At 27.5% G+C, this 13,950-nt stretch overlaps 3 protein-coding genes across 13 annotated transcripts in view; 2 read left to right on the top strand and 1 right to left on the bottom strand.

Annotated features, from left to right (window-relative positions):
* Positions 1–1,684, top strand: part of LOC111629710 (carboxy-terminal kinesin 2-like) — a 27,577-nt gene extending 25,893 nt beyond the window's left edge. For all 4 annotated transcript variants that reach the window (XM_023373604.1, XM_023373603.1, XM_023373605.1 and 1 more), the window contains one exon: positions 1,302–1,684. In XM_023373604.1, the coding sequence (XP_023229372.1) occupies positions 1,302–1,346 (45 nt within the window). In that variant the 3' untranslated portion in view covers positions 1,347–1,684. The remainder of the gene's footprint in view (positions 1–1,301) is intronic.
* Positions 1,685–5,897: 4,213 nt separating this feature from the next.
* On the bottom strand, positions 5,898–8,948 carry LOC111629697 (protein FAM160B1-like). The gene has a single exon (XM_023373584.1). It carries the CDS (start codon positions 8,794–8,796, stop codon positions 6,700–6,702), a length of 2,097 nt encoding a protein of 698 aa, XP_023229352.1. The 5' UTR covers positions 8,797–8,948; the 3' UTR covers positions 5,898–6,699.
* A 132-nt stretch (positions 8,949–9,080) lies between these two features.
* Positions 9,081–13,950, top strand: part of LOC111629698 (protein kinase C and casein kinase substrate in neurons protein 1-like) — an 82,409-nt gene continuing 77,539 nt past the window's right edge. For 3 of the 8 annotated variants that reach the window (XM_023373590.1, XM_023373593.1, XM_023373589.1), the window contains exon 1: positions 9,081–9,141. The gene's annotated coding sequence lies outside the window, so the exon portion shown is untranslated. Of the gene's footprint in view, positions 9,238–13,950 lie in introns of all 8 variants that reach the window. The other 5 variants (XM_023373591.1, XM_023373585.1, XM_023373592.1 and 2 more) reach the window with 3 other exon arrangements.

Genomic DNA, 13,950 nt, shown 5'->3' with positions numbered 1-13,950 from the left:
AAACGTGGCGCATTGGACGATTACAAGTGGCGCTTCAGTTAGTTCTGAGCAAAATTGCCAGATTTGGCTTTTTTGCGATTAAGAATATTATATAGAAAAATAAATTTTTTATAGTCTGTCTTGGCAAGTTCATTTGTTGCACAATTTGTTACGGTCTATTTTGCAGATAAAATGAGTATTCTCCACATAGTAAATTACAATGTATGCATGTATTTTGAGTTTTGCAATCTTTATTTCCGATCAGTTTACAGGCGTGTAAATGGCCGAAAACATTTATTGTGATTAAAGTTATTCCAAGCTGATCTCGTTCTCAGTGCCAATAATTGTGGTGCAGAGTAATCTTCACCAAACGAGACTGGCAGCAATAGCACCTTCATGAAGCAATCACCCTCTCGTACAGAAGATCATTGTTGACTATTGTAAATTGGTGCTTCAATAAACTGTCATAAATTAATTAATTCAACTGCGTGATTAAGTTATTCCCTTTTCTTTCCTAAGCGAAGCAGATTTATTCTTATCTCTATTTATCAACCCCTAACATTGAATGTAAGACTGTATAAAAAGTGTTCGAGTTATATGGCGCATTTGAACTCGTCTGTCAAAAAATTGGCGCATGGTATGAAAAAGGTTGGCCACGCCTGATTTAAGATATCATATTTTCAATTGGTGTCTACTTGACCAATGATTGGGCCATTTCCTATCAATTAAGTATTGCAATAAATATGACAATAGTAGGCTGAAATAACCAAACTCTCTATATGGTTTTCATTTTAATGTGTGTTATATTATATTTGATTTATATAACTATGAAGGTTATCTTACATAAGGATTTATCATACCAAGTGACCAATCTAACACATTTTAAAAATTTTCTTCCTTACCGTACACAATTTAAAGAAGTTTTAAATTATGTTAGATTGGACAGTTGGTGTGAAAAATACTTATATAAGATAACCTTTATAGTTATATAAATCAAATATTATAATATAATATAATAGAAGGGTTAGAAGTACAAAATAATATAATAATCTTAAATTTTGTTGTTATTTTTTGTTCAGGCAATGCCGGGCTCATCTGCTAGTATGTTAGAATTAATTTAATACTTATTATTCGTAGGTTTTTTTTTTTTTTGTTTGTGTAGTTATATTCATTGTTGTTTATTTTTACATTTTTGTTTATATTACTTTATTAATATTTTTTATATAGCTGACTGTTTTTTATTTTATCATTTTTTGAAAAATAATAAACTTTGATTGAAAATATAAGGTCACTTATAATTAAAAATGTTTGTTATATTTCAGGTAAATCAATGTCAAATAGGTACTGCTCAGAAGTCTGTGAAGTAACTGAATTTTAGGATTTTATTTCATTTATATATCAGCATTTCTTATGTGATGATATTAACATACAAAAAATTGTAATATTTTTGTATGTCATTATAAAAAAATATTTCTTGTTTTACAGGTTAAAAAATAAATATGAATGATGTATTACAAATTAACTTCTGAATAAAAATTAACTATTTAATTTTATATTTATAATCATAGAATGTTTGTTTTCAATCTTGACTAATTGCTTTGTGATATTGATAATTTGCTTGCTTGCTCTATAAAAATTTTTTCCCTTGTAAATAATGCATTTTATTTTTATTTTATAATGTATATAATTTTTTATAATTGAATTTGTTACAAAATACACATGAAATATCTCACATGTATACAAATTTATTAATAAAGTATTTGAAACTACTGGAATTTTTGGACTTTTTGTCATATTTTAATTATTATTATTGTCATTTCCAAAAAGTCTTTATTATTATTTAAAAATCCCTATAAAAAAAATAATTTGAGTTTTGTAGTAGTATAAATAATATAAAGCATTAAAACAATAAGTACTGAAGTTATACGATGTGTTCTCAATAAGTCTGGAACCATAGGAATTATGTTATTGATCTTTGTTTATTTGTTTACAGTTAAAGCATGGTGCTAAATAGGGAAAATGAATTCAAGTTACTTTAATGGTGGAGACTTGCAGTCAGTGAGAAGATGCTGTATGCAGACTGCTATGTGATTGATGGGAAGGTTGGATATAGCCTGTTAAATTTCAACAACTTCATACTGACAATGAGACTCTATAATCAAAAGAATTTGAATTCATTTCTCTTGCACAACTCAACGCTTTACAGTGCTATTCTTTTACCTGTAAAAGAATAAACAAAGATCAACAACTCCTAGGATTTCAGATTTATGGGATACCATTCACACAGTGTCCCATAAATCTGAAATCCAAGGAGTTGTTGATCTTTGTTTATTCTTTTACAGGTAAAAGAATAGCATTGTAAAGCATTGAGTTGTGCAAGAGAAATGAATTCAAATTCTTTTGATTATAGAGTCTCATTGTCAGTGTGAAGTTGTTGAAATTTAACAGGCTATATATAGAGTATATGTGTACTGTATATATAGGGTATAACAAAACATTATACCACTATTTTAGGAATGGATTTTAAGATTAAAAATAAGCTTAAAGTTCTCTATAAATGTTTTTCAAAATCCACTTCATTTTCAAGATCTGGCCTTCTAAAAAAAATATATTTCAAATTTCCTGCCAAAGTACTAAAGCCAAGTAATTTTGTTTTCCTATTCTTTGTCATGGATTGAGATAAGTAAATTTTGCTCAAGTAGCTCTATTGAAATAAATATGGATATTTTTTATTTTACATATTCATTTCTGGAACTTTTTGTAAACTTATAGATTATTCTCAAATACAGTATAAGAATCATTTTAAATTTAATTATAGTAACATAAAGAGAATGCATTTTACATAAATAAAAATATAGTGTTCACAGCAGAAATGAAAAAGAACCATTAAAAGCAAACTGTTATATTATTAAATAAAATATTTTGTTGAGAAATATAATGTAAAAAAGTAAATTTGAATATATATTCCTTATGTTGTTAACATTAGATGATGGTTTTCTAAATAAGCCAAGTTTTACTTTCCTGGCTGTTATACAGAGGAAAAGTATGGCAGTGTGGCAAAAAATGACCCCCCCCAGATTTTTACATTTTTGGGCTTAGGATACATTGAAATGTTCAGAAATGTAAAAAAATTCAGGGTAAATTCTGTATGTATGGATGTGTTTGAAGTTTAATAACTCCTGTGCTTTTTGTGGAAAATTTCTGAAATTTTGCAAGACGGTTTGTTTATTAGGGGGATTGATTCTATTAAATTTTGGTAGTTAAAGGTTGAGGGATGAGGAGATAATGGGGGTCGTGTATATCCAGTAGGGTTGGTTTTAATCATGATTTTACTTGTTATTAGAATTTACAATTTTTTTATAAAACTCATCCCTATCCTCAAAATTAATCTTTTTGCCATTTTAAAATGATTAAAAATATGTTTTTAATAATAAAATATCATAATGATAATGCCATCAAAATTTTAAATGTTGCTGGATTATTTTAATGCTATTATCAATCTAAATACTATGTGCTTTTCCATTTTCTCAATTATTGGCACTTGAGATGAACTGTCATATTTGCTGTCATGTAAAAAGATCCTGCACCAATACCAGTTCTAATTTTCAGTTCATATTTCTTTATGGTACAGATTGTTGCTTTATTCAAATTTAAATGTTTACAACATATAGCTTTACTTTTTTTTTATGTTGATGTAGAATTTGTATCTCTGATTCTAGAGAAATAAAGTTTCTTTTGAACAGTGCTTTTTTATTTTCATTAGCCATAATTTAGAACTGGAATTTAATTTACAACAAAAGTTATTTTAATGTGATTCTTAACAAAATTTAGTAACACATACTTGAAAAATAAAGTTTATTTGATTGTTTATAATTTTCAAAATTATAAACAATTAAATAAAATAAAAAATAACCTTACAAAATCCTTAAATTAATAAGTCATGAATTCCAAAGTCAAAATTCTTAATGAACTTAGGTAAGTATAAATTCAATAGCACAGAACATGGAAATTTCCCAACAAAATAAAATTTAAAAGCTTGTCTAATAGTTTCTTGTGATTGTGTAACAGCTATTGAATCAACGTTAGGTTCACAAAAAAAAAAAAAAATAAATAGTAATAATGGAAATTTTGAAAACTTATAAACATAATAGCTTTTTTGGTTTTCTCTGCACAAAAATTAAAAAATACTGTGTATGTAAAGATTGCTGCAATTCTTTAACAATGTTACATGAAAGTTGCTTATACTTTCAGTAATTTAAACTGAAATCTGGAGAGAACTCTTATTTCAGTTGATAAAAGTTTCAGTGACAGATTTACCAAGAAGCAAAACAATCAAGTGTTTGGGCCACCTTTGTTGAGAGGAGCTCCATCAGGAATCTTTACCCTTTATTTTTTCTTAATTTTTTCATTGAGCTATGAAGACAGCATAGACCAAATTTTTGTTTCATAAATAAAAAACAAATTTTATTTTGTATTTAAAATTGTTTACTTTATTTAAATTTTGTAATTTTGCATTAACATTGATGTTAATGCAAAATTACAAAATGATTAGTATGATTTTTTCTGGGCCCTTATTAGGGCCTCCTGTTGAGGAAAAGATATATTTCTTAATTGTATATTTGAAACTCAGAATTGAAACAATATCATCTCAAGACGATAAATTTCGGAAAATTTTTTTTTTGTATAATTGAGCAGTTTGTGGCTGAGAAGAGTCAGAAGTTGTAATATATATGATTATACATGATAAACTATGTAATAAACTGTATATTATTGATAAATGAATTTAATTCTACTTTCAATTTCTGTTTTTTTAGTTGCAAAGGGTCCCTTTGAAGGTACAGTACATCCAGCATTGAAAGGCATAACTCATGAAGCCAAGACTGTTCCTATGGGAATTTTGAAAATTTAACCCCTTTCATTTGGTAATTCAAACAGAAAAAGGTTACTATGTTAAATAATACATGGTAGATAACTTGATTTATTTTGTTCCTGTTCACTTTTTTCCTGGAATACCTACAGTGTAAAAATGGATAGCCTATATTATGAAAAAATTTGTTTTTCAAATCCCCTCTTTTAAAAATACTATATACAGACCTGCATCAAACAGAAAAACAAAAATATTGATAAAATTTTTTTATTTAAAATATTATTTGTATTATTTTATAGATAATTCTGCATTCATTTTAAACAAAGTTATTACATTTAAAATTTTATTTCTGTATTTATATTTTTAATGATCAAAACATTACTAAATGAAATTATCAAGAATGTATCATATTTGTATTTATTAAAATTTAGTGTAAAAACTCCATTATACTTCTATATTAAACATATTTTAAGTTTAAATTTAAAATTATAAATGCTTAACACATTCACAAAGTTATATATATCTGTACCTAGACTTGCATGCATCATGAACCATGCATGATATATAAAGAAAAGTTTATATACAGAATTGGTCATACATCTGATGCAGGGAATTACAATAACTACATAGTTAAAATACAAATACAGTATATCATTTCTAAACTCTGGAAATATCTAATAAATTCAATGTCATAATTTGATATACTATCAATTTTTTTTAATTAAATACTTTAATAATCTTTATTATTATATAAATATTTTAGAATTTTTCAATTGTATATTCCCAATATTCTAGTTTTTAATTGATAAAAAAAAATTAAATTACCTTTACAAATAAGAAACAAAATGCTTCATGGAATATTCTGAAAATTATTTCTCCAATTAAATCTGTTATAGTTTTATAAACTGCAACAGCTGTTTTAAATATTTAGGCTTTCATTTTAATTATGACATTTCATATGTGTTTCATATATGTTTACTATTATGTGACATTTCAAGAAAATAAAAAAAAAATTATATATATTAAAAGAATAATTTTTTTATTAAAATTTACTAAATAATTTTACACTTTTAATTTTGTGCTGTACAAATTTGGAAATATAAAATATCACAATTCATTGCACAGATTTTATACTTGTACATTTTTAAAATTTCACAATTACGGTACCAAGAAAATATGTTTTGCCATCTTTGCAATATAGTAATAATGCATTAAATCTGTGTAGTTTGCAAGAGTTCCAATGATCAAGAATAGAATAGAAAATTAATAACTGACAAGTGATAGCACAATATTAATTAATAATTTGAAATTTATTTCAACTTGAAAAATTTAGATAAATCTTTAAAATTAAAAGGAAAATAGAAGAAAAATGAGATAATTTTAACAAATGTGTCAATGTTGAATAAATCAAACATTTTCAAAAGTTTGTAGAACAATCCCAGCTTATCTAATTTATCAATTTAAAGAATTACCATAGTGTACAGAATGTTACCATAGTTGAACTGTGCAGATTAAACATTTACTAGAAAAATAAAATGCATCACTCCAAATATATCCAGATGCTGGTTTATATATTAATAAAACATAAAATAAATGCACTAAAGCATTTTATAGTTGTAGTAGCAATAACAATCCACATGTTCCAATATTTTAAAGTAATAAACTTATAACTTATTTTAATAGGTATATGAACATTTTTAAAACAATATATCCTTATATAAATTTGTATCGTGAGAAATAATATGGCACTAAAAATAGATAACATTGACAATAATGACCAGTATGAATTATAATTTGGATAAAATAAGCCAAAAAGACTAGAAAATAGGAAACAATAAAAATTTTGTACAGGACTATGATGATGCATGATACTTTACAAAAGCAATTGCAGCAAGTTCTTTACAGAATTCTTCGATGACAATCAATGCCTCTAAAATATTTGCATCTTCAAAACTGCTATATTCTGCAGCTTCACTTAACAATGCTCTTCTGGTTAATCTTAGTTTTTTCTTAAAATTTACAGTTTTACGAATATTAACCTGGATATCTTCTACGACTTTTAGCAACACTGTGAAAAGAGATCTACAGCCTGTTAACGGTATTAATGGATTTAATAAATATTCATGAAGATTAGGATGCGGAAACAATGCTATACGAGATACAAGAGAGGTTATTTGAAGATTTACTTCATATGGCTGCTCAAGCATATGTTCTAATTTATCAAAAATCATACTTAAAAAATCTCCTTCGTAAAAATATGACGTAGAATCTGCTTCAGGTTGTGAATCAGAACTTGAATCATCTTCAACTGTATTTTTCTCTTGAGCTAATTCTTGAGGCCAATCCCATTGTTCACAAAGCATTAAACATTCTTGAAACTGTCTATGAGCATCATTGATATATGTATCATATCCAGAATCATCTTCTGCATCACAAGATTTAATTTCATCAGGCAAAAGTAATAAGAAACAATTTAATATTCTGTGTATGTGTGTTGGTGCAAAAGCTCGATTTACTGGTGAAGAACCAGGTGATATCTCATCATCATCATATAAACTTCTTCCATGTGCACTTTCTTCATCATCACTGAAATCAAAATAGCTATCACCTGCAGTAAAGTCATAATAATTCCTTTCTTTAAGATTATTTAAAATCAAATTGTTAATTATTTTTTCTGTTGGCTTATGTAATAATTCATCAAATAACTGTAATGTTGCCAATCCTAATTGAGGGCATCTACTGCTATTTTGGCATCTCTCTATTAATAAATGTTTCAGTAAGTGTCCTGTATATCCTGGAATGTCTGGCTCAACTGTGTCTCCTAGCAAAAATACTCCAAAAGAATTTACAAGTTTTGGAGAAGATATATGTCTAAGGCAACAGGATACTACTGTTGTCATTAAGAGAGCAATGTCTTTATCATCATCTTCAGTTATATCAGGATATAATATTGCTTCAAGAAAATCTGACTGAAAAGAGGTAGCTAAAGTATCACCAATAAGAGGATGAGATTGCTGGGTTAAACAGTCTACAAAATCTAACCATTTAAGAAAACAAAGCAATCTTCTTTTTCCAGGAGATATTTGAGCATCTGAAACAATAGGTGTTAAATCATGATTCCATTTTGCAAAAGCATCATCAACATCTATTGGTTTTAAAGTTTTAGGTATACCAGCATAAAGAAGAGTCAATCGGTTGATTATTTCTTGACAACATACAGTATGCTTAATTATAACCATTGCAACAGCATCATTTGCTACTGACGTGCAAAGAATAAGACAATTTCCAGCCTTAGTCGACACTTCACTATCGGGACTACTTAATAAAGAAAGCAAAGATTTAACAAGAGGATATTCCATACTGTCTTCATTACTCGAACATTCTTCAGATTTTTTCTTATCCTTTAACGATTTAATAGATGCATCAGATAGGAAACAATTAGCCAAATAAGGATTTTCTTGAAGTTTAGTACAGATGGTATCTAGAAAAGCAATTTCTTCTCTTTCAGATGGAGCAGCCATTACTTCTCCGCATAATTTTATCAGCTTTTGAACAGGAGTACAAACATTTATCTGAGGTAACAGCGAATGTTTAGAATTAGACAGCAGCTGTCCAACAAACATCAATACATATCTTTTCATACCAGGAGGAGTGTCTGCTCTAGCTAAAACAGCTACAGTCTCTAATACTTTATGCTGAAGCAGATATTCCATACAAAGTCCCATACTGCCACTTTCTGATTCTTCTTCTTCTTGTTCTAATACAGCTGACATTTGATTAAAATGATCTGGCAAATTCGTGGATTCAATGGGTATCTTTCCAGACGAGGTTTTCTCCGTATAAAATTTGGTGATGGCATTCCAATGCCAAACGAATTCTTCGTGAAGAGGTAACGGTGGAGCCAAAGCATCCACCGCATTATAAATAACGTTAGCGAGTCGACTAAACATAACTTTCCTATACTAACTCACATAATTTCCCAAATTCCATCAAAAAAATAAACCCCAAAAGTCAACAGACGACACGATCCCCAAACATCACACAAAACTTTAAAGTTTCAACGTCACTTCCGACGACGTTACAACTAGTGACGTAATTATCTCAAATGAGTTTAATACGATTTCCAACTCCAATAAAACACACTAAAATCGAAATTTTAATAAGAATCGATTAATAAAAACTATTTAAAAAGTATTAATTTAATAATATATATTTAATATAATTTCGTACGAAACTATCGCTATTTATCGTTCGGAGGACGGCCATCTTGATGGAGTGCTGATGTGGTAATCTCGGTAGGATCGAGTTCTCTTCTTTAAATAGTTTTATTTAAGTAAATATAACGAGTAATTAATTCGTAAGAGTTGTAAGAATTAATAGTATGGTGTTCGGTGAGTGTAAAGTTTACAATGTTTTTATCAATATCTTATAATTTGATTCGAGATGCCACACCTCTTCCGTATGAATTGAAAAAATGAAATTTTGCATTCAAAAACTTGAATTTTTGTTACATGATAGCTTAAATTCTCGTGACAGCTTGGCAATTCAAAACGTAACTTACATTTACGTTCCCCAACGTGTCCACAGCTTACAGATTACACTTGTGAGCTTTCATTCACAGGAATTTTGTTATAGTAACTCATACACTACATAACATTCCAAGTGTTTCAAGTTACTTCATTTTTCTCTTCACTGTTATGATGTACAGTACATATAAAGTTCATACTATTGATTACAGTAAAACTTCTATTAGCTGCATTTCCTACCACACATATAATGTCAATAACAGTTTATTTAAATATAATATTTGGCATTTTTCTTAAATTGCCACTGGGTAAAACTGTATAATTTGTATTTTATTTCAGCCAGTTTTTATAGGTTTATTTTAAAGATTTTATGTTTTTGTCACTTTTTATTTGCTAATTTTTCTATATTTTAGCAAGTTTTACCTATGCTTTTTAAATAGTTATACCAGCAATTGTCATTAGATATTGTTATAGTTTTACCGTATTATATATAATAAGGACCGAAGAAGGGAAATATGGCCCAAAATGCATTTCCTTTTGTAAAAAAATAGAAAATAAAATCTACTTTTTCCATAAAAAAAAAGTATTCCTGTGTGATAAGTTCTCCGTAACAATTTCGTGCTTAATTCCAAAGAATAATTTATATTCTTCACTAGTTTTACTTGTGTAAATGGTTCATTAATAATAAATTAAAACACACTTTGTTTAATAATTAAAACCGAAAACAGACATAATCAGTCAGCTGTTAAGTGTAATTACACTTGAAAAGTTTTACAAGAATAAATCTTTTCATAATTATTTATGATAAATGCTTGACTGTGTGATATTTTTAAGATAGATGATAGCTTATAGATAGAAATTCAAAGAAGTAAAAGTAAGTGTAATTACATTTTCATTCTAATTATGGATTTATTTTTTTCTGTTGATAAGTTAGAGGTGTAAAACGATGATAATCACAGAATTTTTATCTTTATCAATTACTCCTTATTTCATTGATAAGTTATATTAAAAGAAAATTAAATAGGGTCTATTAAAATGATATAGTATTTCATTTATTTAATTATAAAATTATTAAAGCATAAAAATGTGATTTTATAACCAAAAAAATATTTAAAGTTACTAAAACAATAATTTTTAAATATAGCAAAAAAATTTAATTTTGTTTCTTTAAATATTTATATTCACTTGGTGATAGTGAATTATAGAAAAGCAATGAATAGTATATCTCATAATCCAAAATTTAAGATTATAAGATTCTTCAATCAGTTTTTTTTATACTGAGAATACTTTTTTATCTAGGATTTTTAAGAAATAACAGATTGGTATTTTGATCATTTTTATCTTTAAGTAAGATGCTTTATCAACACATAGTATTAATTTTTCATTTGATGGACTAAAATTAATTTTTGANAAGCATGTCTTTCTAAAAATAAACACGTTAATTTTGTAAATTTGGTCTCTGTGTGAGTCTCTCGGCGTCCAGCAAACCACTACCCCCAAACGTAAAAAAGACTTTCTCGCATCATCCTGACAGATCGCGGGCAATGCTAGGGTCCCAACCTTTTCACCTAAGGTCGACCCCCCCAATGCGAGAGGCGTCAGGTCTATATTAACCACACTGGCAAAACGAGATGGCTGACACATTGACAGGTAAAACGCACTGAAGTAGTGCTCTCAACTGCGCCAGAAAATCGATTGGCGCCCGCGAAAATTCAAAAATACAAAAATGAAGTATATTACCAAGTAACCCAGTGATAACTGCTTGTCTATCATTTTAGTTCAAAATACAAGAAGTTTTATTCTAAGCAAGCATCTCAAGCCCGCTAGGTTAATTTCTGATGCTTGCTTGGAATAAAATTTCTNATTTAATAATACATATAAATTAAAAATTTATATTTTAAATATTGTGTGAGACCTTAAAGTTATAATTCTTTTTAAACAAATTGAATTTTATTTTTGAAATTATTCAATATTAAATTTTATGCATTCTGTTATGTAATTTATAGTAGAAAATGTATAATTTAACATGTTTATAGCCAGGTTTTCACTTTTTAATAAGTTGTTATTCAAAGTTCTAGTATAAATAACTTCTATTGTTTAGGTAAATTAGATTTTTTTTACTTCTCAATCATGTTTTCTTTTAATTTTCTTATGATAGTGAAATTAAACTATAAATGGAACAAAAGAAATTGATAGTATTGTAATGTCCTCCTTTTTTAAAGTTATTTTGATATAACTATATTTTATTAAATTATTTCTTTGTTTTTCTATTTATTCAATGAATTTATATACTAAATTATGTTTATAATGATTTTTAAGATTCTTAATTATATTTCAAAATTAGTCATTGTCTTAAATTTTATTTTAGTTATAAGATTTTATATGATTACATATAATTTCTTATTTACATGTAATATGTAATGCGTATTTATTTATGATTATTGTGTTATAAATATATTTTTTACACATTTAATTTAAATAATATTTTTAAAAAGATTAATTACAATTCTTTCAATTCAATTCATATCCTTAAGGATAAAGTCCCCTGGTGAGGGAAAGTACAAAAAAAATTATAACAAATAAGTGCAAAAACATTAATTAGTTTAAAGAATTGATCATATTAAAAAGTTTTACAATTGCATTATAATTACAAAACAAAGATATTAATGAAAGAGCTTTAGCAAATAATTTCCAAAACTGTCTCCACCTCATTTTTAATCCAAAATACCAAGTGATATTGTTTCCTGATTTCATCAGTAAATCTAGAATTCAAGATCAGATGAGAGAAATTGATGAAATGAGATGAATTGGTTCCTTCTTGAAATAACATGCATTTTTGCTTGGAAATCAGAGATAACTATTAGTTTTCCAACTAAATTGAAATTTATTCAAATGCAACTGTAAAATGCTTTTTTAAATAAAAAATGAATTTGTGAATTCACTTTTATTAAGATGCCTGTTCTGATACCATTAGAGGGTACTGTGGGTGAACCCTCCCTGGGAACCTGGGAACAGCTAAAAGAATGATCTGTAATTTGTTGGAAAACAACTTTTGTGATGATAATTTAATCAATTTCTTCCAATCATCTGGAATTGTATGTTGACCAAAATATTACAGTGCAAGGTTAGAAAATGCAATTAACAAATTAATTCACCATAGACAAAATCTAGAAATTCTGTCAATCCTGGAGCTGAGTTCATCTGCTTCAAAGGCAGTTTATCTTTTAGTTATTTTTGTATCCAATATTTTATCTTGGCATTCAACAGGGAAAAACCTTGATCCAGATTCAAACCTTCAAATTCCTTTTAGCCTAGAACAGTTCTACAAAATACAAAAACAATTCATTAATTTTGCATCTTTTATCAGGCTATGAATATGACCTTTATTATAATTAACAGTATTTCAGAATTTCCTAATATCCTTTTTTCCTTGCAAAATTCAAAGTAACTTCCCTGATGAAACTTTTTCTTTGCTTTACATATATTCTTAAACTAGTTTAATTTTATATAGAGCTCACAGTTTCACTTTGATCCTTATAATCAACATGATCTCAAACTATTGATCTTTCTCCCTCTTTTTTCTTTTTCAAATAAAATAACAACCCTCACCAAATCATAAATGACCATTTTTGGGCTTCAGTCTGAAAAAATTATGGACCTATAAATTTCCACTATTGTCTGTTTGTCTGTCTTTCCTTAATCTTGAATGGAGTTAAATAGATGAAATCTGAGACCAGATATAGAAACTTTAGGGGCAGGAGGCCCAATTAACTATATATGAACTTCCAATGCAAATCGGAAGTCATGTTATTTCAATTCAAAACTTTCCCCTGAAAGTAGTTAATAGATGGAAAAGTATGACTCCATTGCTAATGGAAAAGTATGATGTACCATACAGGGGCAAGACACTACAGTACTAATTTGAGGTGGAGAGCATATCTTTTAAATTAACTAAATTAAAAATATGATTAAAAAATTGCAGCCTGGCATTGTGATGATGTCACAATAAATAATTGCTCATTTTATAATCATTCTCTAATATATTTATTTATTTTAATTTTAATATGATTGTGTTGGTACAGGTATTTTAGAAAGACTGTCCTGTTAAGCTAAGTTTATCTTTTATCAGGTTGTAAAGGTGAAATTTAGACATTTCAATTTTTCTGGACGTGACTGGAAAAAATGTTCTAGAACATTTGATTTAGATATATAAATAGAATAACCAAAGGACATTTCATCACATATTTTATTGGAAATCAATGTGTCAGCAATGTCTGATAACATGAAACTTTCAAAAGAATACATTTTTGCTCTTTTACTTCAAAAGAGGCCACAATTCAACAAAGGCTCACAATATCATCTGCAAAGTTTGTTAAAGTGTTTATGGGTGAACAAAGGTCAATCAGCTGTTGAAAATGTCAAAGGGCATTTAGTGCAGAAGAAGGTAGTAATCTGCATTTGTTCGGCATCATTGTGATATAACTGCTTCCAATCAACATCATTGTCATGAAAGAATTCTACTGTGAACAGCTGGATTGTTTGAACACCAAGATCAAAGAACTTTGCCCAAAAATTGAC

This window comes from Centruroides sculpturatus, unplaced genomic scaffold (genome assembly GCF_000671375.1).
Source record: "Centruroides sculpturatus isolate CEXI.00-Female unplaced genomic scaffold, Cexi_2.0 scaffold460, whole genome shotgun sequence".
In the NCBI taxonomy this organism is placed as follows: domain Eukaryota; kingdom Metazoa; phylum Arthropoda; class Arachnida; order Scorpiones; family Buthidae; genus Centruroides; species Centruroides sculpturatus.
This window is presented reverse-complemented; position numbering and strand designations above follow the sequence as displayed.

Excerpts from the sequence above, each read along its gene's own strand:
- LOC111629697 (XM_023373584.1), bottom strand. The coding sequence starts at position 8,796 with ATGTTTAGTCGACTCGCTAACGTTATTTATAATGCGGTGGATGCTTTG.